Consider the following 23253-nt stretch of genomic DNA (forward strand, 5'->3'; position numbering starts at 1 on the left):
GGTGCAACGTCTCTTCGTGGTTCCAGAGACCACATGCTGACAACTCTTGCAGGTACACTTCCCATCGTTACATGGAGAGGTCCTTGGTCACTACGAAGGCAAAAGAATGGGAAAATAAGAAAATTCTTGAGTCGCATTATTTTTGATTCATCCAGTAACGGAGGGAAGACTCAAGCATGTGAATTGTTAAAACATCCTAAAATGCTGGAGAATATTCAAGGCTTCAGTATTGGCTTTAACATTCTTTTACTCAATGCTGAACCACATAACGCAGTCAATTTTAATTTAAGGCGCAGTTAATGAAAATGCTTTTAAGAAAGGTATTTAATATGTAGAAGAAGCTATGTTCGATTATTATGTGGTACTTCAACTTAAGGTGCGAAGCAACTTTAAAATGAATGTACACAGAGTTCCTTTAATACACTTCAAGAGATGACAACCTGATGGCCGAATCACTCCCTCTCATGAGCTGGACTCATTAATAGGTAACAGTACACTGAACATCAGATGTAACCCTATGTAGTTCAATGTTGTTCAGTTAATAAACGCAATACTATTAAATGATAGTTATGTATCGTTTATACCTTTTTAGTTCCTCCACCTGGAGTGTGAGTGATATTGTCCAATGATCCAATCCTAGACTGCACCCGCTCCTTGAAGTCAAGTTTCTCTGTTTTAACTTCCACCTGCCCACCTCCTGTAATAGGAAACATAAATAGTCTATTAATTAAAAACACCACATGGGCTTATACTATCTATCACTCCCTCCCAGTTTTACAAAGCGGTAGCGACATTCACTATATACCATAACGGAATCATCCTCATGCAAGCCTCAGATCAGAACCTGAACTTACAAGATATCATCTTTCCGCACATCAAGGAGAAAGTTGTTAGACCCCATCCCACCTCCCCTGCATACCACTCTCCCAACACTCAGCCCAACCTCCCACCTGACTCCCCCCCCTCTAGTCCTCCCCCTTCCAGCTCCCACTGTGTACGTACTCCCAACCCCGACACTATTGGACCCCCACAACATGACTTACTTCCTCGCAAAGTCTACTTCTCCACCAACACCACCATCACTACCATGTCTAGCACTCCACACACGAGTATCCCCTTCCCTCCAGCCTTCCCATACCACAGCCAGTCCCCCACTGATCCACCACACAACTCAGCCCATGCCTCATCTCTCTCTATGCCCAACATTTCCACTACAACCTCAGCCACACTCTCCCCCTACACATGAACATCCAATCAGACAGCGCTCCTACAGTCCCCCTCCACTCCCACAGAACCTGACCGCAATGCCTTATCCCACCCGCGCAGAAGAAAAAACCCACTATCACCACAAGAACTAATCTCCTTACTGCATTCCTACGAGCTCTCAATTCCACCCCCTCTATGAGCACGCGGACAACACATCGACACTGTCCTCTATCCAACCCATCCCTCCCAATCCCGATAGAGCCGCAAGACACATTACCAGCGGTATCGTTAAAAAAAACCTCCAGAGAGTTCCCATCCTTCAAGAGCCAAACACTATTTCCACCAAGACCCGGCTAAAATGTATCCTACTAAACTGTAGGTCTGCCATGTCATGGCGCTGATATAGCTGACCTCATACTAACCAACGAACCTGATCTCACAATTTTAACGGAAACTTGGCTTAACGATTCATACTCGCCCATCATAGACATACTAGTCCCCATTGACTATCACATCACAAGACTAGATAGAATTGATAGGCTTGGAGGTGGTATTGCTTGCATACATCGGAACTACCTCTCTGTGAAACGTCTCATCACCCCAGTTTTCTCCTCCTGTGAATATATTTAGGTCTAGAAATCTCTAATAACAACACAATATGCTCACTTCACTCATTTTACCATCCTCCAGGAAACAACCTTACCTTTATTGAACACATAATGGATATCCAAGCCACAAATGCTGGACACCAAAACACGCAGATATTCCTTGGGGACTTCGACCTCCACTGGAATGACCCAGACGACCCTGAGGTAAATAGTGGCCATAGAAGAGGTGTGAGAAGTTGGCCTGATGTATGATGTCACTAGTTCTAGTGTACACCTTATATCAGTCCAAACAACCCTTATGGTGATTGGTTGTAAAGTCAACCTTATAGACCAGCTACCCTAGTGGTAGCATGGACAAGAGCAGTCTTAGGCTAAACTCTGAATGGCATGTGAAGCCAGCTGTGATACCATATATAATCCCTTCAATACCAAATGAAAGGACACCACAACAGATATATATATAAAATAAAGTGTATTTATTCTAGTCAAACCCTCAGCACTCTTTATGAGATTAGAGGTAAGTACAACACAGTCTTCTTCAAGCATACATTAAGTCACACAGGTAAGTAATACAGTTAGGCCCTAGGGGCCACGCAAACCATATACTAAAGAAGTGGTATAAGGACCACTGTCACGGAAATAGGATAGGCCTAGGCCTAGGCAATCGCTGGGGCTACACTACACTAGCAACAGTTAGGAAGTGGGAGGCCCACGGGATTCAGGTGCAGAGTGGAAACACTCACGCGTAATGCGTAAAAGTCGATAGAAATACTAGCAGTTAGAAATTAACAATTAAGGACACTTCTGAAGCAGCTAGAGAGTCGAGACTCGGAAACTAGACCCTAGGATAGTCACTACCCTTGTGAGCACCGAAGTACCCAAGTTACCTAGCCCACAGGCTGCGGGTGCATAGGTGTGAACTTGCGTCGGGTTTCGTCGTGGACTTCTATGGATGCCTGAAGGAAAGTTGCTGACAGGCGGTCAGTGAAGAGTGTCCGGTGGATCCCAAGGCTGGGATCAAGAAGAGAGGATACCTGCAAGCAGAAGAGACAGAGTCAGGGTCACTAGCCAGTGACCACGTGGAACCAGGAAGGAACCAGGCGATGTCGGGAAGATTGCAGGTGAAAAGTGAAGCTTGTCGCTGCAGCCACGGGTACCAGGAGACGTCGAGGACGACCAGGACCAGGAGGCGAGCTGTCCCACGAAGGCTCTTGCTGTCGGCGGCGTCGAAGTCGAACTAGGACTCACCAAGCCTTGGCAAGCGGAACCCACGAAGAACGGAGGACTTGCTTCTGGTGCAGACCAGGAAGGTCTGGGGTGCTTCTCTTTCGCAAGGAAGCGGGAGCCAGTCTGGAGGAGCCAAACCAGCAGTGAACATTTCAAGGTGTGTCGTCACAAAGGCCGCTAGCCAACGGGCAAGCAACCGGACAGACGCGGCAAGCAGGAAAATGCAGAAGGGCCCCACGCAGGACTCGTGGAGTGTGGGGGGCTGATCTTCGGTGCAGATGGTGCTTGGGGTTGGGGCTTCTCAATCCCCGGTGCACAACTTCGAGGGTGCCTCAGAAGCTGCGCTGCAAGATACTCGCCACTTTTCCCAGGTAGCCGGTCCCACGTCTCTCGTCGCCTCCACGGATCTCAGCTCGGCTGTGGATGTGGATCAGGGTCGGAGAAGTCTGGAAGTCAAGGCTCTGGTCGGGCTCTGCAGCCGGTCCCTCGTAGAACTTCAGCTAAGCAAAGGGTAGTCTCTTGATGGTGCCTGTTTGCACAGGGTAGCCACTCCTTGGCCACAAGGGAGAGTCTTCAGTATTCTTCTTTCGTCGAATGTCGAAGGTCCAGAGTTTCTGTTCAAGTTGCAGGTTCAGGATAATCTAATCTCCTGGGGCCCAGCTACCACTCATATATTAATCTGGGGGTCTGGGTTGCCTGCTAGGTCCGCCTTATGGGTGGGACCTGGGAGGGGGGTGGTTACACCCCCTTCCCTTTGTCCAGTTTCGCGCCAGGACTGGGGCTGGAGTGCCCCAACACCGGTTTGAACTGGACTATGCATGGAGCACCTTGTGTGCCCCAGGCAGTGTCTCGTTTTATTCATCCCTCCCTGCCCCAATACACTAAGGCCTGTCTGGGGTGGTGCTCGCACCTCCCAAGGCAGGAAACCTATTGTCCAAGCCTCCCTTGCCGGGATCACTCCCAGCAGCAGGAGGTCAGACTTGTGTCGTGGCAGCAGCATCCATTTTGTGATGCTGGGGCTCTGGTTAACTTTAACCGGGTAAGTAGGTTACAACATGTCTTCTCCCTCTAGAAGGGAGGGATAATATCCTCATCCCCAGAAATGGGATGGGAGTATTATTCCAAAGTGTTAGACACCTTACACGACATGTTTTGATAAAGCCAAACCATAGTTACCATAACCGTTTAAGATTATAAGGCACTTTAAGAGTATATGGTAGGCTATATCATAGAACAGCAATAAGGACATGGTTCCGAAAGCTGCTGACAGGCTCAGCTCATGCTAGAGCACCATCTCACATGTTACCAAGCACTCTGCCTCCAGGATTGTTAAGGCCTGCCATAGGAGTGGCTGATAGGTACACATGTGTCTATATGCAAGATAGGTATAGGAATATTACACCTAAGCAAGGAGTGATTACACGACCTTGCCCCAGCTGAGTGATCAGCCAGTTGTGTCATAATGGAAGGCCAGGCCAGGGGTGGCATAATACATGCTGCAGCCCCTGGTAGGCCTAGGGTACACCTATGCCCTGGGTACCTAAGGTACACTGTACAGGGGCCAATAAGGTGATCCTATCCAAATGGGTTATGCACCTAAAGTACTGTGAGATGGATTAAGCCACGCCCTATTTACAACACTAAGTTAGCATAAACGAGATCATGGTTAGCAAGCAAGCTTGTCGTTTCTGCTGCGCTGCACACGACACTGTTGTTATGTGTTATTCATTTTAGAAATGCTGACTCGACTTTGCCTTACAGGATAACAAACTGTTGTTTCACATTCTTAACCGTGAAATGTGCCCTTGGTCTGTACATCATGCAAAGAACGCGTCTGGGTCACTAGAAGGTACAGAGTGTTGTGTTTAGATTGATCGTACCACTTGTTAGACATATCATGCATACAGCTGCCAATATCTAAAGGACAAGCGTCTTTAATATTGCAGAACAGTTTGGTTTTACATTCATTCGAACAGAAGAGCTGATGCATGCGAGAACTGATCCTTTGATGTGATTCTACTAAGCTGATCTATACGGTATGGGGTCCCCCCTGTTAGCCTAAGAGACCTTCTAATAGTCTAATAATAATGTATTAGATTCTAGTGAAAGGAGTGTGGCCGTATACCACTGTCATTAATAGTATGATTGCTCCTTTCATTTTATATGGTATTGTAATAATGCTTATGGTTCTGATCTGTACTGTTAGTCTGCTAGTGTTAGCCAAAGTACTGCATCTTAGGACGCGAGGTTTATAAAATAAACTCTTTAAACTTTACCGTGTCTGTATTATTATGTTGTGGACTAACAAATAAGTACGAACAGGTATTTCGGATTCCCACCACTCCTGAGAAATATCTAAGTCGCTTGTTCTGGTTTGTCTATACATTGGGACCACCTAGCTAGATCTAGGTTAACGAATGGGATACTAAGCTAGTCAGATAAGGGGTTCTGGGTTCTGAGGGGAGTTTTCTGGTACACCACAATTGTCTGAGGTCCTTGTCTCCTGCGCATAGTTCTGTGCAAAAGCAGAATCCCTGCAACATGGCGCACCTAACGTTTGGTCTTAAGATCCGAGACGCTTTAGTAGTACTAGTTTTAGTCCACAACTACCCTCACTCTCGTTTCTGGAAAACTTGAGTGACGGTTTAACCTACCTAGGTTTAGACTAAAGGTTCTATCAAGCTTGAAAATTAAAAAGGTTATAATTTTTGAGCCCAAGTGCTACTGTAAATATCGTTGTTACTCTTTAAGGTGTCCTTATGGCGGTTAATATTCCCGCTCATAGTAGGGTTCCTCTGCGCGCTCATTTGAGGGCGTATGGGGTACCTGATGACGGGATGGCCGTAGTCTTTGTGGTCAGTGCTGATACCACCTACCCATATGAGTTGTTTTACTCATGGGTGACCTTTGCGGAGGTGGATACAGACGATAATTTGTTCCACGAATATACAGCCTCGGCTGTACCTGCGGCTTATGCCCCATATCGGACTCTGGAAATTCCTATTTCTGCCTGGCAGCATACAATTTGGTTTACTGGCGCCCTCCCCCATGAGGTCGTATTGGCGAGAATGGTCAATTGCAGGGGCTACATGGTCGGTACTGGCCGGATATACTCCACACCCACGCTACATGACGGTGGGAGTGGGTGATTTACGAACACTACACACAGCCCTGATTACGGTCCATAGGGCTTTAGTGCAGTATGTGTCACGCACAGTTCAGGTGGGAGCACCTGCGGTTGCTGGACACGGGGCGGATCACCATCACGCGGTGGTGATTAGCCCTGTTATGGTTAACGCGGTAGTCGGCAAGCGCCCCCTCAGTAAGGATGAATTTCCTTACTGGCTTGCGGAAAAATTTGATCAATTGGAAGCCGTGTTTCCAAACACTACACCTGTGGATAAACACAGGATACTCACCATTACTTTGCCGAAGGACCTAGTCCCTGAACTTGTTGATTGTGACAATTGGGGCAAGGTCTTTGCTGCGGCATATTCGAAGTGCTACAGCACTCAGTCTATGGCTGTACTACCCTCCGTCATCAAGAAAGTCATGGTGCGGAGGCAGCTATTGAGTTGGGATTACGGCTTGTCGACAGTTTCGATGTGGTTTGTTCCATGGTAATGGGCAACCTCAAAGGAGATGCCATGCAGTTCCAAGTTGGTAATATGCTGGAGCTTGTGGCTGATGCCGATAAGCCAAGGGAGTTCGCCAAAATTATTGCGAAAGCCTATAGGATGGTTGGACGTAGTGCCTTAGGCGTGAAACCCACCATAAAAATTCCTGATGTGGTGCAGCAAACTAAGGTGAGTTCGTCTACAAAAGACGAAAAGCCCAACTTTCCTAAACAAAGTTGGCGAGCCAAAAAACAAGAGAAGCAGCAATAGAAACAGGTTTCTCGTCCTGCCTCACCAGTTCAGTCGTATAGTGAACGCACTTATGATTTGCGCGATCGTACTCGTATTAAGTCACCTGATAGATTTCAGGTTTCTGAACAACGCTCTCCTCGTTCTTCACAGGAAACATCGACTTCGCACTCTGGTGGTGGAGAGCGTGGGAGAGGACGGGGCACTCGAGGTCGAGACCAGCCCCGCCAGACTGACGGTAAAGGCAAGCAGGAAGACACTGCCAGACCACGTCCACCGTTTCAGAAAAAGAAACTTGCTGCTATCTCAGCGAGATATGCCTCAGATGGTCAGGACACAGCTTCGAAACCTGACATGGGCACTAACGCTGCTAGACAGCGCGGCGGAAGTTACAGTAGTGCGGGAAGCATTGCGTCCATTTCTGGAGGCGACAGCAACTGACATTTATGTGACAGTTGAAACTGCTGATACTCGCGTAGCCCCCCCGGAAAGATTATTTGAAATAGTCCTTAATATTGAGGGTGACATACAACGCAAAATTAAAGTGGTTTTTTGGGATAATCTTACCACCACATATGATATTCTTTTGGCGGAGAAAGATTGGCCTCTGGCTTTCATTTTGGACGCCCCTAGGGGAGAGGAAGTTATACTTCCTTCCTTTGGGCACGCAGTGCCCACGGAGGAGTCTACTAGGTTGGCCGGGGAGTGGGCGCAGGTGCTTGCGCCTGCGTTATATCGCAATCAGGTTGGCTGGGATAAATGTTCTCCCAATCACGAGATTCCATTGCGATCCGATCCCCAGCCTCAACCCCAATATCCCATGCGTCGCGAGGCAAGACCTCACGTCGCGTCCATCCTTGAACAATTGGAATATCAAGGAGTGATTGAGACATGTGTGTCACCCATGAATAATCCTTTATTCACTGTAACGAAGCCTGACGGGTCGTACCGCCTAGTTTTGGATTACCGGCATTTAAACTCGCATTGCCGGACGTGTGCGGTACAAAATACTCATAGTTCGGCTCTCGTAGATAGTCTTGTGAGAAAACGTTTCAAAACTACGCTCGACTTATCAAATGGCTTTTATTGCCATAACCTGGCCCCTCTTAGTTATGAGTGGACAGCATTCACCTCGGGTGGCAAACAAAAATTGTTCAAGAGGCTCCCGATGGGCTATAAAAACAGCCTTGGAGTTTTTGCCGCTCGCGTGGTCTCTCTCTTGGAGATGGTAGACCCGGAAGCATACTCGTATGTTGATGACATCTATCTGACAGACGACGAGTTGCTTCCACACCTTGCTCGTGTGGATAACATAGTGACTATGTTTGCAGACTTCGGTTACAAGTTTAACTTTAAGAAGTCCCACATTGCTGAATTTACAGTGTTGTTCTTGGGGTACGAACTCAATAATGAAGGTCGAGGCTTGGCACCGCAGTTCCTTGAGAAATGCGCGAACCTTCGTATCCCTACGACACTGAAAAAACTACAATCCTTTCTGGGTTTTCTGAATTTCGGTCGATCCTACATTCCTGATTATGCCCAGTGTATCAAGACGCTTTATGCCTTGATACAACCAACTTTTACCAGATCTTGCTGGCTGCCAGAGCACTCGTTGGCATTGTATACTTTGCAAACTGATCTTCTTACAGCTAAATATCTAAAAACTCGTGACAACCACACCAACCTGGTCATTAGAATTGTTCCAGGCGCGGAAGGTTTCACGTACTTAACGTTCAATGAGGGTGACACAGTCCCCATTGCTTACAAATCTCATCTGTACACTTCGGCTGAGCTGCGATTTTCCACTGTTGAAAAAGTCTTAACCGCAGTTCAGATGGCGATCCTGAAAGAACGAGCGCTATCACAGGGAAAACGCATGCTGGTGGTAACACCGTTTCCTGCTCTCGAAGCAGTCACTAAAGCTAGTGTACCAAATTCTAAGGCTTTGCATCCACGGTGGATACAATGGGCGACCTCCTTAGCTTCGCCTGACGTCGAATACATCTTTGACGCGGCGTTGCAGACTCAAGAGAGTCTGGAGTATGAGTTCGTTCATCCTGCTCCTCTGTCATTGCGCCCCATCGAGGAATACCATTGTGTCATATACACTGACGGGTAGGCGCAACCCGCAACTGGATCAAGGCACGCTTATTTAGCGGCTTGCGCAATTGTAGTCGGTACTTTCGTGAATGGAGAGTTCAAATCTGATGCAGTGCATACGCAGTCATTGGGTGATTGTACCGCGCAACTGGCGGAGCTTCGTGCTCTCGTGCTTGCACTTGAGTTTGCTGATCACAGAGTCACTACTCTTATAGTGAGTGACTCTTACTATTGTGTTCAATCTTACAACGACAATTTGCTTTTTTGGATTATGAATGGTTTTCGTGATTCCAAAGGTAGCGCAGTGAAGCATAAAACGCTTTGGGCTCGAGTGTCGGAACTCAAAGGGAGTCTGCCACTTGTGAATGTAATTCACACTCTTGGTCACCAACGAGTTGGTGTCCATGCTGTCGGTAACAGTTTGGCTGACGAGGCAGCTAAAACAGCAGTGGCAACATATTTAGTAGCAGCAGTTACAAGATCAAAATCAAAGATAGATGCTGACATCTTGGCAGCTATTGCTGCCTCTGAGACAGGGACAAACTTCCCTAGAGGTTTCCCTTCTTGATACCATTATCACTTAAGTCCTGATAATGTCCCGTTAGTGAGGATTAACGACGTTGGTGATAGATTGATTCCCAACGCGGACTGCAGACCAAATTTGATAACAGCTGCCCACGAAGGTGTTGCGTCTGCGCATGCTGGAGTGTCAGCAACTGTGTCTCTTTTACAGCAACGTTACTGGTGGTACGGTTTGTATAAACAAGCGCGGGCTTATGTACTTAGTTGTGACATTTGCCAGCAGATTAAACCTTCTTCTGTTGCGCGTCCACCTCCAACGCAGTTGTATATATCTAATCAACCACTAGCGTGTGTTTATTTAGATCACTGCGGTCCTTTTACCTCTGATACTGCGTAGAAGTACATCTTGGTTACAGTGGATTCGTGCACACGTTTTCTGTGGGTGTGGCCACAAAGGAGTGCTGATGCCAGGACTGTCATCAAAGCATTGCGTGTCTTTATAGGGAGTTTTGCGTGTGGTACCCTTCACTCTGATCAGGGCCCGGCGTTCGCCTCTAAGGCGTACAAAGAAGCAATGAGAAGTTTGGGGGTCCAAGTCAAATTTTCACCTTCATACCGGCCTGAGGGCAATAGTGTTGTGGAACGGATGAACCGTGACCTAAAGCAATCGTTGACAGCCAAGGTGTTAGGTACAGGCCGGAACTGGCTTGCCCACTTGTATGACGTTCAACGTGCACTTAATAACCTCCATAGAAGGTCTCTGGGTGGACGGACCCCGTACATGATGCTCTTTGGAGTGAGAATGTTTGTTCCAGACCTTGATGGTCTAGACATGGCGGCGGCTGCCGCGCCTTTTGACCTCGATGACCACTGTGCTGTATTACAGAATCTACAAGAAGCAAGAGATACTCTAGCGAAGGAACACGTGCCCTCTACATCTGAAGAAGCGCTCCTGATTCCGGTGGACGGCTGGCTGCCTCGAGTTGGTGACCTGGTCCGTGAGAAGGTGGAGAACAAGAAGGAGTTTGGCCCCTCTTATCGTGCACCAGTCCCGGTGCTTGGAGTATTGGGTACATGTACAGTTGTTTTACCACCACTTCCTGGTCGCAAGGAAAACAGGTACATTTCAATTGAAAATGTCAAGCTACACAGGGTGGCCGATTCTCCATAGTATGACACCTTCGGTTTCCTGCCCTTCAATGCTGAGAAACTCTGTTGTGTTACCACCCTCTATCATCGTGCCTGAGGTTTCCATTGAGATGCATACAGTTTCAGACCTGCCTGTGCCTCCTTCTGCTGGTGGTTTGCCTGGTGATCCGGAGTATGCTTATCCTACAGAAGTCGCTTTGCCCCTATTAAATACAACAACACTTACCCAGTCACATTCTTCCTTTGAAGAACAAGTTACTTACCTTCGGTAACGATGTATCTGTAAGAAACATTACTTAGATTCCTCACCTTAGAATATCCCCAGGCGTCAGACTGGATCCGGAAGATTTTGTGTCAGCAATACCCCTTGCGCGTCGCTAGGCGTCGTCTGCGGCTCCGCGTCCGTATCGTGCGCCGGAATGACGTCGGAGTACTTAGACGCCGCCCTCGCGCGCTGACGTCAGTTCTTGTACATAGCTTTCCGCGCCAGGAACGCAGAGCCATGCAAAGACCGACACTGGTGCCAAAAATATAATCTAGGGGCCTGAAAAGGACAACCTTAACCCTAGATGTCAGTTCGCAGAACGGGGAGGATGGGTGGGTCGGTGAGGAATCTAACTAACTAATGTTTCTTACAGATACATCGTTACCGAAGGTAAGTAACTTGTTCATCTTAAAGAAACATGTTAGTTAGATTCCTCACCTTAGAATAGATACCCAAGCAATACCATCCCCGGTGGTGGGTCTGCGAACCAAGATCACACCAGAAAGTCCTGGAGGACAGAACGGCCAAAGAAGCCATCGCTCCGGACTTGGCTGTCAAGGCAATAATGCCTGGCAAACGTGTGTAGCGAAGCCCACGTCGCCGCCTGACAGATGTCCTGCAAAGGGACACCCCGTCCCAAAGCAGTAGTAGCCGCTGTGGCCCGAGTAGAATGGGCGCGCAGCCCAACAGGAGGGTCCTTTTTTGCCAAGGAATAACAAATTTTGATGCACAAAACGACCCACCGAGAGATGGTCCGTTTGTGCACAGCTTTCCCCTTCTTAACGCCCACGTATCCAACAAAAAGTTGGCCGTCCACCCGGAACTGCTTCGTGCGGTCCAGATAAAAGGAGAGCGCACGTTTTGGGTCCAGACGGTGGAGCCTCTCTTCCTCTTTGGAAGGATGTGGAGGCGGAAAGAAGGTGGGCAAGGTGACAGACTGCCCAAGATGAAAGGGGGTCACCACTTTCGGAAGAAAGGAGGGACGAGGCCGAAGGACAACCTTGTCCGGATGAACAGAGAGAAAAGGAGGCTTTGATGATAAAGCCTGGAGCTCACTCACCCGTCTAGCCGAGGTGATGGCTACCAGAAAAGCAGTCTTAAGCGTCAGCAGACGAAGAGGACAATTATGAAGAGGCTCAAAGGGAGCGCACATTAGAAATGTGAGAACAAGATTCAAGTCCCACTGAGGCATTACAAAAGGGACAGGAGGGAACGTGTGAGTAATGCCTTTTAGAAAGCGTGTAACTACAGGGGACTTGAAAAGAGAAGGCTGATCAGGAAGCCGCAAGAAGGCAGAGATGGCAGCAAGATAACCTTTCAAGGTGCCCAGGGCAAAGCCCTGCCGGGCCAAAGAAAGAAGAAAGAGGAGAACCTCAGAAAGAGGGGCGGAAAGGGGATCCACAGCCTTTGCTGTGCACCATGCCACAAATTTGTTCCACCGGCAGGCGTATACCGTCTTTGTGGAGGGACGCCTGGCTGCCAGAATGATATCACAGACTTCAGGAGGCAAGTTAAATGGCATCAACTGCCGCCGCTCAATCGCCACGCATGGAGGTGGAGGCTGGACAGGTTCGGGTGGAGGACCGTCCCCTGCTGCTGCGACAGAAGATCCTCCCGAAGGGGCAGACGCATCGGAGGATCGGTCAACATACTGAGTAGCTCGGGATACCAGTACCTTCGTGCCCAATCCGGAGCCACCAAGATGACTTGGGCCCGGTCGTGCCTGATCATCTTCAGCACTCTGGGCAGAAGTGGTATAGGCGGAAAGGCGTACAACAGACCGCAACTCCACTCGTGACGAAAAGCGTCGCCGAGCGAGTGCCGCCTTGGAAATTCCAACGAGCAGAACTGCTGACATTGCGCGTTCTCTTCGGTGGCGAATAGATCTAACCAAGGCTCTCCCCACTGCTGAAAGAGACCTTGCGCCACCGGAGTTCAGACGCCATTCGTGATCCATCATGCACCGGCGGCTGAGTTCGTCTGCTCTGGCGTTCAGAGAGCCCGCCAGATGTTGAACCACTAGGGTGACGCCCTGGTGTTCCAGCCATGTCCAGAGGCGCAGAGCCTCCTGACAAAGGGTCCACGACCCCACCCCGCCTTGTTTGTTGCAATACCACATGGCGGTGGTGTTGTCCGTGAACACCTGCACGACACTTCCCCTGACAGAGGGAAGGAAGGCTTTCAGTGCAAGTCGGATCGCTCTCAACTCCAACAGGTTGATGTGGAGACGAGACTCCGCCGGAGACCAGAGGCCTCTGATCTCCGCCTCTCCCATATGGCCACCCCATCCCAGGAGGGACGCATCCGTCACTACGACATGCTCCGGTTGGGGAAGGGAGAGGCTCTTGCCCGTGACCCAATCGCGGTCCGTGAGCCACCACTGCAACTGCTGTGCAGTGCCCTCCGAGATCAAGACATGGTCGGACAGGTTGCCGTGATGCTGGGCCCACTGAAACTTCAGGTCCCACTGCAGAGCCCGCATGCACCGCCTGGCGTGATGCACTAGTAGGATGCAGGAGGCCATCAGCCCCAGAAGCCGCGACACTAGCCTGACCGAAACCCAGGATAGAGGCCGAAAGATGGGAATCAGGGCCTGAATATCCCGGACCCGCTGTTCCGGTGGATGGACCCGGAACTGCGCCGAATCGAGAACCACTCCGATGAAGAGGAGCTTCTGAGAGGGACTCAGGTGTGACTTCGGCACGTTGATGGAAAACCCCAGCAAATGCAGGAGATCCGCCGTAGTCTGGAGGTGGGAGACTACTGCCTGGGGCGAGACCGCCTTTAACAACCAGTCTTCGAGATAGGGGAAGACTGGAACCCCTGATCTGCGCAGATGAGCTGCGACCACCGCCATCACTTTCGTGAACACCCGAGGGGCACTGGTGAGGCCGAAGGGGAGCACGGTAAACTGAAAGTGCTCTTGACCCACCGTGAACCGCAGGCAACGCCGGTGGGCCGGCAGGATGGGGATGTGGAAATATGCGTCCTGCAAGTCCAACACTACCATCCAGTCTCCCGGGTCTAGGGCAGCTAGAACCTGAGCCAAAGTTAACATCTTGAACCTTTCCTTCCGGAGGAAGGCATTGACGTTCCGGAGGTCCAAGATAGGGCGTAGGCCCCCTTTGCCCTTCTTGGGAACCAGAAAGTAGTGGGAATAACAACCACGACCTACTTCTGGGCTCGGAACGCGCTCGACGGCCCCCTTGGCCAAGAGGGCCGAAACTTCCTCGTGGAGAAGATTCAAATGATCCCCCGAGATACGGTGGTGCTGCGGTGGCATGGCTGGAGGTGTCGTCTCGAAGGGGAGGGAGTAGCCCCTTCGGACGATTTGCAGCACCCACCTGTCCGATGTGATGGACCGCCAGTGGAGCAGGTGATGGCGAACTCTGCCGCCCACTGGCGTGGAATGGGCCTGAAAGCTCGGACTAGGAAGGCTTTGAGGCGGATGCTGCCGGGGTGGATGTGGGCTGACCGCGTCGTCCTCCAGAACCGCCTCGGCGGAAACCACGTCCGCGACCGCGCGCAGGTTGGTTCTGCGGCTGGTGGCTAGGCGTACGTGAGGAGGCACCCCTTCCTTGGCCACGAAAGGGGCGAAAAGCGGAAGTTTGCGACCGTGGGCCGAGAGGCCCAAGGACTTGGCCGTAGCCCGGGAGTCCTTAAAGCAATTCAGCGCACGGTCCGCTTTCTCACCAAAAAGGCGAGTCCCATCAAAGGGCATGTCCATGAGAGTGCTCTGGACATCACCCGAAAAGGACGTGGACCGCAGCCAGGCGTGACGTCTAAGCACCACCGTGGTAGAAATCGCCCTACCCAGCGAGTCCGTAGTGTCAAGCCCACATCGGATAGCATATCGTGCTGCATCCCTCCCATCGGCCAGAGCCTGGGTAAGTCGTGTCTGGACCTCCTCCGGACACAGGGGCAGCACGTCCTCCACCGTATCGCACAGAGAGTGGGAATAACGGTCCAAGAGACAGGCGGTGTTCAAAGACCGCAGGCCCAAACTGAGGGAGGAGAACAGCTTTTTGCCAAACTGTTCCAGTCTCTTGGAATCCCGGTCCGGCGGGGCGGTCGGGAAGGAGGATTGGGATGTAGAGGCCTGGATAACCAGGCTCTCGGGGGTAGGGTGTTGGGACAGAAAACTGGGGTCGCCCGGAGCAGGGCGGTGGCGCCTGGCGACGTTCCTGTCCACAGGAGGGACTGTGGAGGGCTTGGACCAGGTGCCCTGCAGAACGTCAATGAGGGCCTCATTGAATTGCAGCAGAGGCTCAGTGGAGCTTGCTGCAGACTGAAGCACCTCAGTGAGGACGTTAGTCCTCACAGCCACGGCAGGTAGCTCGAGCCCAAGGGCTGCGGCCACCTTGCGCAGCACCACAGAGAAAGCAGCACCCTCCTCCGAAGCCACAGTCGGAGGAGAGATGAATCCAGTGTCTGGAGAGGTATCCAGACCACTGGCCTCCCCCAGTTCATCTGCCCAGTCCTGTGACAGCTGAACCTGAACGGCCATAGGATCCTCGGATCCCTCCCATTCGCCCCCGTCATCCGATTCCTGGTATGCAGGAGGAAGGATCGGACCCGGGCGATAGACATAATGTGTCTCCAGCGGCGCCGAACGCGGCATCCATCGACGCCGTAACGGCGCCGGGCCCGGAGCGGGGCTGAACTGGGGCTCGACACCGAGCGGAGTCGGCGTCGGAGGTGGTACCGGTGTCGACGCTGGCGGAGGAGGCGTGACGAGGTCGACCGGCGTCGGAGGGGACTCGGAAACGGGTCCCTCGGGCACTTGCGGCGTCGAGCCTACAACACTCTACTCCCTTTTCCTCTACTCCTCTCCACTCTACACCACTCTGCGAAACTCGACTCCGACACACCACCCTGAGACACTATGCCATTTTAGGACACTCCACTTTGCGACACTACCCTCCATTCTACGCCACATCACTCCACTCCGCAACACTACTTCACTCTACGCCACTGCACTCTATACCACTCCTGTCCGCGATAGTATAGGATACTACACTCTATGACATTTTGCCACTTCACTCTATGACACTCTACTGTAGTCCACTCGATGACACTCCAATCCAGGCTGCGACACTCTACGCCATTCGACTCTATGACACTCTACTTCATGGGTACTCACAAACTTTCTCTCGGGGGCCAAATTTACAGTGTGGTTTCTGGCTGAGGGCCGCACCGGTGGGGGCGGGGCCAGTGGGGGAGGGGGCGGGGCTAGAGCAAAAAAAAACTATGACCATGAGGTTGAACACAGGCCCCTGCAGCGGACGCCTTCATCCACTGAGCCACCAGACCCGGTATGCACACATATCTATCTATCTATCTATCTATCTATCTATCTATCTATCTATCTATCTATCTATCTATCTATCTATCTATCAATCTATCTATCTCCGTTTCCCTCCCTCTCTCTCTCCCTCTCTCTATTACTCTCCCTCTCTCTTGCTCCGTCTCCCTCCCTCTCTCTATCTCTCTCTCCCTCCATCACTCTGTTTGTCTCCCTTTCTCTCTGTCTCCCTCCCTCTCTGTCTCACTCACTCTGTCTCACTCACTGTTTGTCTCCCTTTCTCTCTGTCTCCCTCACTGTCTCCCTCTCACTCCGTCTCCCTCCCTCTCTCTCTCCCTCCCTCTGTCTCACTCACTGTTTGTCTCCCTTTCGCTCTGTCCCCTCCCTCTCTGTCTCCCTCTCACTCCGTCTCCCTCCCTTTCTCTCTCCCTCTCGCTCACTCTGTCTCACTCACTGTTTGTCTCCCTTTCGCTCTGTCCCCTCCCTCTCTCTCTCCGTCTCCCTCCCTCCCTCTCTCCCTCCCTCCCTATCCCTCCCTCTGTCTCAGTCTCCCTCCCTCTCTCTCTCCATCACTCTGTTTGTCTCCCTTTCTCTCTGTCTCCCTCCCTCTCTGTCTCACTCACTCTGTCTCACTCACTGTTCGTCTCCCTCTCACTCCGTCTCCCTCCCTCTCTCTCTACCTCTCGCTCCCTCTGTCTCACTCACCGTTTGTCTCCCTTTCGCTCTGTCCCCTCCCTCTCTGTCTCCCTCTCACTCTGTCTCCCTCCCTCCCTCCCTCTGTCTCCCTCCCTCTGTCTCCCTGTCTCTCTCTCTCTACCTCTCTCTGTCTTCCCCCCTTTCCCTGTCTTCCTCCTCTCCCTGTCTTCCTCCTCTCCCTGTCTTCCTCCTTTCCCTCCCTCTTCCTCCCTCTGTCGCACTCTGTCTTCCTCCCGCTGTCACCTCACCCCCTGCTCTCACTCCCTGCTGCCCTCCATCACCTCACCCTGCTGTCCCCTGTCACCTCACCCCGCGCTGAGACTTCACAGGTCTTTTAAAGACCATTCACTTGTTAATGAGACTTTGTTGTATTTCATCTCTTCTTAGCGCCCCTGCATCTCCACTCAATCAGAGGGGAGATGCAGGGGCGCTAAGAAGAGGTGAAATACAACAAAGCCTCATTAACAAGTAAATGGCCTTTAAAAGAATCGCCCGGCCTCACAGCTCCGTGCTGCTGTAACCTGCGGTGTTCGCTGACAAGCACAGGGCACAGGCACTATGTCTGCAAGGTCCGCGGGCCACCAGGGAAGGCTTGCCGGGCCGCTGGAGGCCCGCGGGCCGTACTATGAGTACCCGTGCTCTACTTCATTGTACTGCACTCCCTCTATGCCACTCCACAACACACAACGCCACTTCACTCCTCTCCATTCCACATCACTCTCCTCTATGCCACTGGTCATGACAGCAGTCATGCTGGTGTATAACATATGCAAGATCTATTGACTTTGGCAATGCTTGTTTCAAGATGAGGAAACACTGCTTGGAATAATGTGCTGATTTTAAGATGTGGGCATGGGTTAATAGGTTAGGGTGCTTACTTGGTCAAAAGAATATGTGTAGAGCAATATCTAATGTGTTTATATAAATATCAGAGTGACTGTTAATTAAACAATACCATTTATTTTAAATGTGGCAAGGAGTGGGGCAATGTAGACACTGCTGAGCTTTGTTTTTCTGCAGTCACTGTGCACAATGTGTTTCAAATGACAGTTGTGCCTTTTTTTTGTGCCTGCTTCTGGTTCTCTCTGTCGAGACTTTCAGGGATTAGTTGGCCAACATTTTAAATAGACAGACGCTGACTAAACTGCCACTTATACGCTGCTCGTTAAATTTAGAACACTGAAGTTAGTAATACACAATGATGACTGGCCTGCTTTTCAGTCTAAAGAGAAAATGTTTGTCAGAACTCTTACGTCACTTATCTCAATGGCTTTTACTACTGATGGTTTAACATAGTCTGGCAGTACTTTAAAAAAAAAAATGGAGATCATTTTTTCTAAAGTGTACATGTTGCAGAACTGGTTTGGGGTGGTTTCTCCGTTCAAATGTCATTTCCAGTCTGCTCTCCAGACACAACCTCTGTTTGGTGAGACCCCTCACAACAGCCTGATCTCCGAAGCACCCAATATAGCGGCACAAAGAGGCGTGAGGTTTTGCACTGGCTGACAGCCTAACTAAAACTGTGAACTAGAACAAAAGGCTAGGTCTCACCAAAAGGGTCCTCTTCATCTTGAAAATCAGAATCTGCAGTTCCACCCCTCACCCCTGCAGTGCTAAAGGAAGTCTAAACAAGAGCCCTTTATTAAAAAGTGTTGACTGAATTTCAGTGTCTGGATTTCCATCCTCCGGCCACAACCAATACAGCAAAAAATACGCTTTTACTGTCTGAGAAAACTGTATTCACCCTCCATCTTGTGGCCGGTCACACCAGAGGTGTCAAAATGGACCCCACTTTGCTTTCCAATAATACTGTGAGCCAAACTTGACAAGACATCAATTCCAGCATTGAAGAATGCCCTTTCAAGGTTTGCGACCCCAGCCATTATTTTAAGCTCCCAACCCCCAAGCTGATCAGCAACAAACTTTGATGAAGATGTGGTCTATCGGTAGCCTAGCACCACACAGACTGTTTGCCCAATTTAAGTGCCAGTCAAAAGTACTAAATATAACACTATTTTCACATGTAAATAGTGTTGATTCGGTCTTGAGTCTTGCAACCTCAAATTGCATATTGTCAACTGTGTTCATAAAATCCTTTCAAATGACCCTCTTCTCCCTTTCCCATTCTCTGCATGCATTTCCTCTATGGGCACAGCCTTCTATGAATAACTTGCATGTTTGCCATAATCTCTATCACTGTATTTCGGAAATGTGCGCACAACTCATTTTAAAGATCACAATCTGTCCTTTTTTGAAAGCCATACCCCTGTAACACAACAATACTTAATCTCCTCTAGCTCATCGATAAAGCCCAACAAACACCTGCACGAACTCACATGCCCCCACCACCCCCAATAAAGCGAACACCTAACACCAATTCATGTAATCTAACACAATGAAGAAAATAAGTTACTTGCCTGTAACTACAGTTATCCAGTATTGGTATCTTTCATAGATTCACATGCCTTAATCATTCCCCGTCGTCGAGATGGGAGTGCTACGGTAAAATAATCAAGCAGTGCTTTATCTATGTCCTTTTTAAAAATGACTAAATGTTGGAATCCAGCCAATCGGCTGTTAGCACCCTCTAGCATACTCCCAACAGAAGCAAGTTCTCTTCAGATTTTCTAGCACAAGTGGGAAGTAAGGATCCAAACTACTAAAGAGAACTGCCTCCACAGGGAAGAGGGTGGGTTGCATGTGAATCTATGAAAGATACCAATACTGGATAACCGCAGTTACAGGTAAGTAACGTATTTTCTTATCCAATACTGGGGTATCTTTCATAGATTCAAATGCTTGAATCAGAATAGCAAGCAGTACCCTAGGTTGTACTGTCGTTAGAGGAAGGAGGGAGACATGTAACTCATAACCCCCAAAGCTATTGAAATATAAGTGACATTTGTATGTATACCATACGATACTGTTAAAGATGTATGTACTGAAACGTTCTAGCAGAATAAAATAATAGGACAATTAAGGCTGCGCTTAACCTTCAAAGTTATACACACCTTTCACATTGGTAACACAAACAAAGTGAGTTATCTATATATACATATACTAGGAGTAAGATAAAAGAGAAACGTTTTTCCTCTTGTATCAAATAAAGAGGCTGACCTTAATTGAAGAGATGATGTAGTATTGCTTGGCCCAGAGCTGCATCCTCACGCTGCGTAGATTGTAGACAGTAGCGTCTTGTAAAAGTGTGGACATTTTCAATGTCGCAGCACAGCATATCTTGTCCAATGTCACTCCAGCAAATAGAGCTGCTAGCGTAGAAACTGTCCTGTTGGAGTGCGCTTTAGTTCTTGTTGTTAGAGGTTTGTTAGCCTTGTCGTGACAGAATTGGATCGCAGACTAGACCGACCTGGCTAGCGTAGCCTTAGTTACTGCTGTGCCTTGTTTTCCTTGTCCGTAAGCGACCAGTAACTGATCTCTTTTCCTCATGTCCTTTGTTTTGTGCAGGTAGAATTTCAAACATCTCTTAATAGCTAATGTATACAAAGCCCGTTCTGCGGGGCTAGACGGGTTTAGAAAAAAGGATTGCAATATCACTGTTTCGTTGAGGTGAAACTGTGTCGAGACTTTTGGAATAAAAGTCGGGTTCATTCTCAGAGCTACATAGTTCTCAGTGAAATGTGGAAAAGGTATCTTGATTGTAAAAGCTTGTATTTCGCTAACCCTCCTGTGAGAGCCAGTAAGAGGGCTACCTTCGAGGTGAGAAACTAGAGCTCTGCTTTGTGAATTGGTTCAAATGGCTGTCTCATCAACTGTGCCAGGACTAATTTAAGCTTGCCTTCCGGATCGGGCATACACACCGGGGGGAATCCGCAGAAGAGACACCTAATGAATTGTTTTATAAGACTAGAGGCACAGAGAGAAGGAAATTGAGGAGACTTCCTATAATGGGAAATTGCAGCCAGGTGAACCTTCACTGAAGAGAAAGTGAGACCTGATTTCGTCAAAGAGAGAACATATGGTACAATTTGCTCTGGAAGCGCTTGAAGCGGGTGAAGGTTGTTTTGCTCGCACCAGAAACAGAATCGTTTCCATTTTAGGCGGTATGTCTTGACAGTGCTATCCGCTCGGGATTTAGCAATAACATCCCTGAACACTGTGTGCAGAAGCCGTCAAGGTCAAATAACAATGTATGCTGTTGAATTCAGGTTGATCGGCGCACGCTCCAGACACAAGCACATAGCTGCAAATATCTGAAACTTGGGTGCCTTTAATATTGCATTTGCATACATGATTCAGGCACTTGGAGAAAAACCTTTCCAGACACAGAGAGCAGAGCTGATCCTGTGATGTGATTCACCTAAGCTGATCTTTGAGGTATGAGGTTCCCCATTCAACCTAGTGACCTTCTATTAGTTTATAAAACTAGTTTACTAGCCAAGGGAGGGTGGTTCACAAAGTATTATAGGACCTGTTTTCCACTATCAGTTTTAATATGATTTCTCTCTTCATTTTCTATGGAATTGTAAAAATGCCGATGGTTTTATTTCTAATCATTTGTCTGCTTATGATAGCCAAAGTACTGCACCTTAGAGCAGGTAGTTAAAAATAAACATTTTAAACTTTTCTGTGTCTCTGCTTGCTCTTGTTGTGGACTGATATGAGAATGATAACGAAAAGGTGTTTCTGATTCCCACCATTCCTGAGAGTACTCTAAGTCGCTTGTTCTGGGTTGTCTAATCATTGGTAGCTTCGAGATGATACGGAGAACGAATGAGACAATGATGCTAGTCGGATAGGGGTTCTGGGTACTGAGGTGAGTTTTTTGGTACACCACAATTCACTGAAGTCCTGGTTTCCTGTGCATAGTTCTGTGCATGAGCAACATGGCGCACCTAATGTTTTGGTTTTATGATTGAGACGCCTTAGTAGTGCTTATATTTGTCCACAACGCCCTCACTCTTATTTCCGGTTGACGGAAGTGACGGTTTAAACCTACCTATATAGTTGAGTTATAGGTTCATCCAAGCTTGACAATTAAAAAGGTTTTCTTTTTCAATTACTACTCTTTTTGTGCTACGGGTTAATATAGATTGTTTTTTCTTCTCTGCGTCCTTATGGCTGAAGTTGCTATTGCAGCGCATACTCGCGCACCTCTCCGGCGTCATTTGACGCAGTTCGGGATGCCAGGCGATGTAATGCCTATTATCTTTGTAGTGAGTGCCGATGCATCGTTCCCCTATGAGCTGTTTTACTCTTGGGTTACTTTTCCGGAGGTGAGTGCAGATAAGACGTTTCACGCATACACTCCTACGGCTGTTCCAGCTAATTACATGCCATATAGGATGCAAGATATTCCTATTTCTGCTTGGCAGCATCGTATTTGGTTCAATGGCGCCCTCCCCCACACAGTTACACCGGTTCGGTTAGGTTCCTTGTCTATTCCAGGGGCCACTTGGCAAGTTTTGGCCGGGTTCACACCACATCCATGCTATTTGCTCGCCCCGCTGGATGACTTACGTCAACTCCACACCGCCTTCATTGCGGTGCATAGGGCTTTAGTGCAATACGTCTCTTGCAATGTCCAGGTGGGGGCACCTGGGGTTGCGATGCAACCCGCTGGCCCGGTCGGGATTTCTATTAGTCCTGCCATGGTTAATTCGGTGATGGGCAAGCGCCCCCAGAATAAGGACGATATGTCTTATTGGCTTGCTGAGAAATTTGACCAGCTGGAGGCGGTATTTCCAAATTACACTCCTGTGGAAAAACACAGGACCCTTACCATTAGTTTGCAGAAAGACTTGGTCCCAGAGGTGACTGATTGTGAGAACTAGGGTAAAGTGTTTGCGGCAGTCTACTCGAAGTGCTTCAGCACACCGTCTAGGACTGTACTAAAAACTGCCATAAAAACCTGGCTCTTCCCCGGCAGTCTGGGTTAACATTTTATTTCTATCTCTTCTGCTTATGTCTTGGGTTTGGGCTGCGCTAGGACGCCCAGTTGCTGGGGCAACCATGCGCAATACAAATCTGACTAATAATAATAATAATACTGCGCTCTGTGATCAAGCGTGTTCAGGATGAGCACGGTCCGGAGGCGGCGGTCGTGCTGGGAATGAGGCTTGTCGACGTGTTCGACGTATTTGCTAATCTCATCCTTGCTAACGTCAAGGGAGATGCAGTTAAATTTCAAGTGTCAAATGAGCTGCGCCTCGTCGCCGACGGCGATAAACCCCGGCAGTTACCAAGAATTATTGCGGAGGCTTATAAGACCATTGGCTGCAATAGTTTGGGGGTTAAACCTTTTGCTAAAACAAGAGCACAACCGCAAACTCAGACGGTTAAGTCTACTAA

General features: G+C 49.1%; 1 protein-coding gene across 4 annotated transcripts in view; it reads right to left on the reverse strand.

Moving 5' to 3' along the window:
• Positions 1 to 23253, reverse strand: part of MAPT (microtubule associated protein tau) — a 1071056-nt gene that overhangs the window by 337040 nt on the left and 710763 nt on the right. For all 4 annotated transcript variants that reach the window (XM_085650276.1, XM_085650277.1, XM_085650279.1 and 1 more), the window contains exon 6: positions 585 to 697. In XM_085650276.1, coding sequence (XP_085506402.1) covers positions 585 to 697 — 113 coding nt within the window. The remainder of the gene's footprint in view (positions 1 to 584; positions 698 to 23253) is intronic.

The sequence above is a fragment of the Triturus cristatus genome, chromosome 1_1, assembly GCF_964204655.1.
Source record: "Triturus cristatus chromosome 1_1, aTriCri1.1, whole genome shotgun sequence".
Taxonomy (NCBI): Eukaryota; Metazoa; Chordata; class Amphibia; order Caudata; family Salamandridae; genus Triturus; species Triturus cristatus.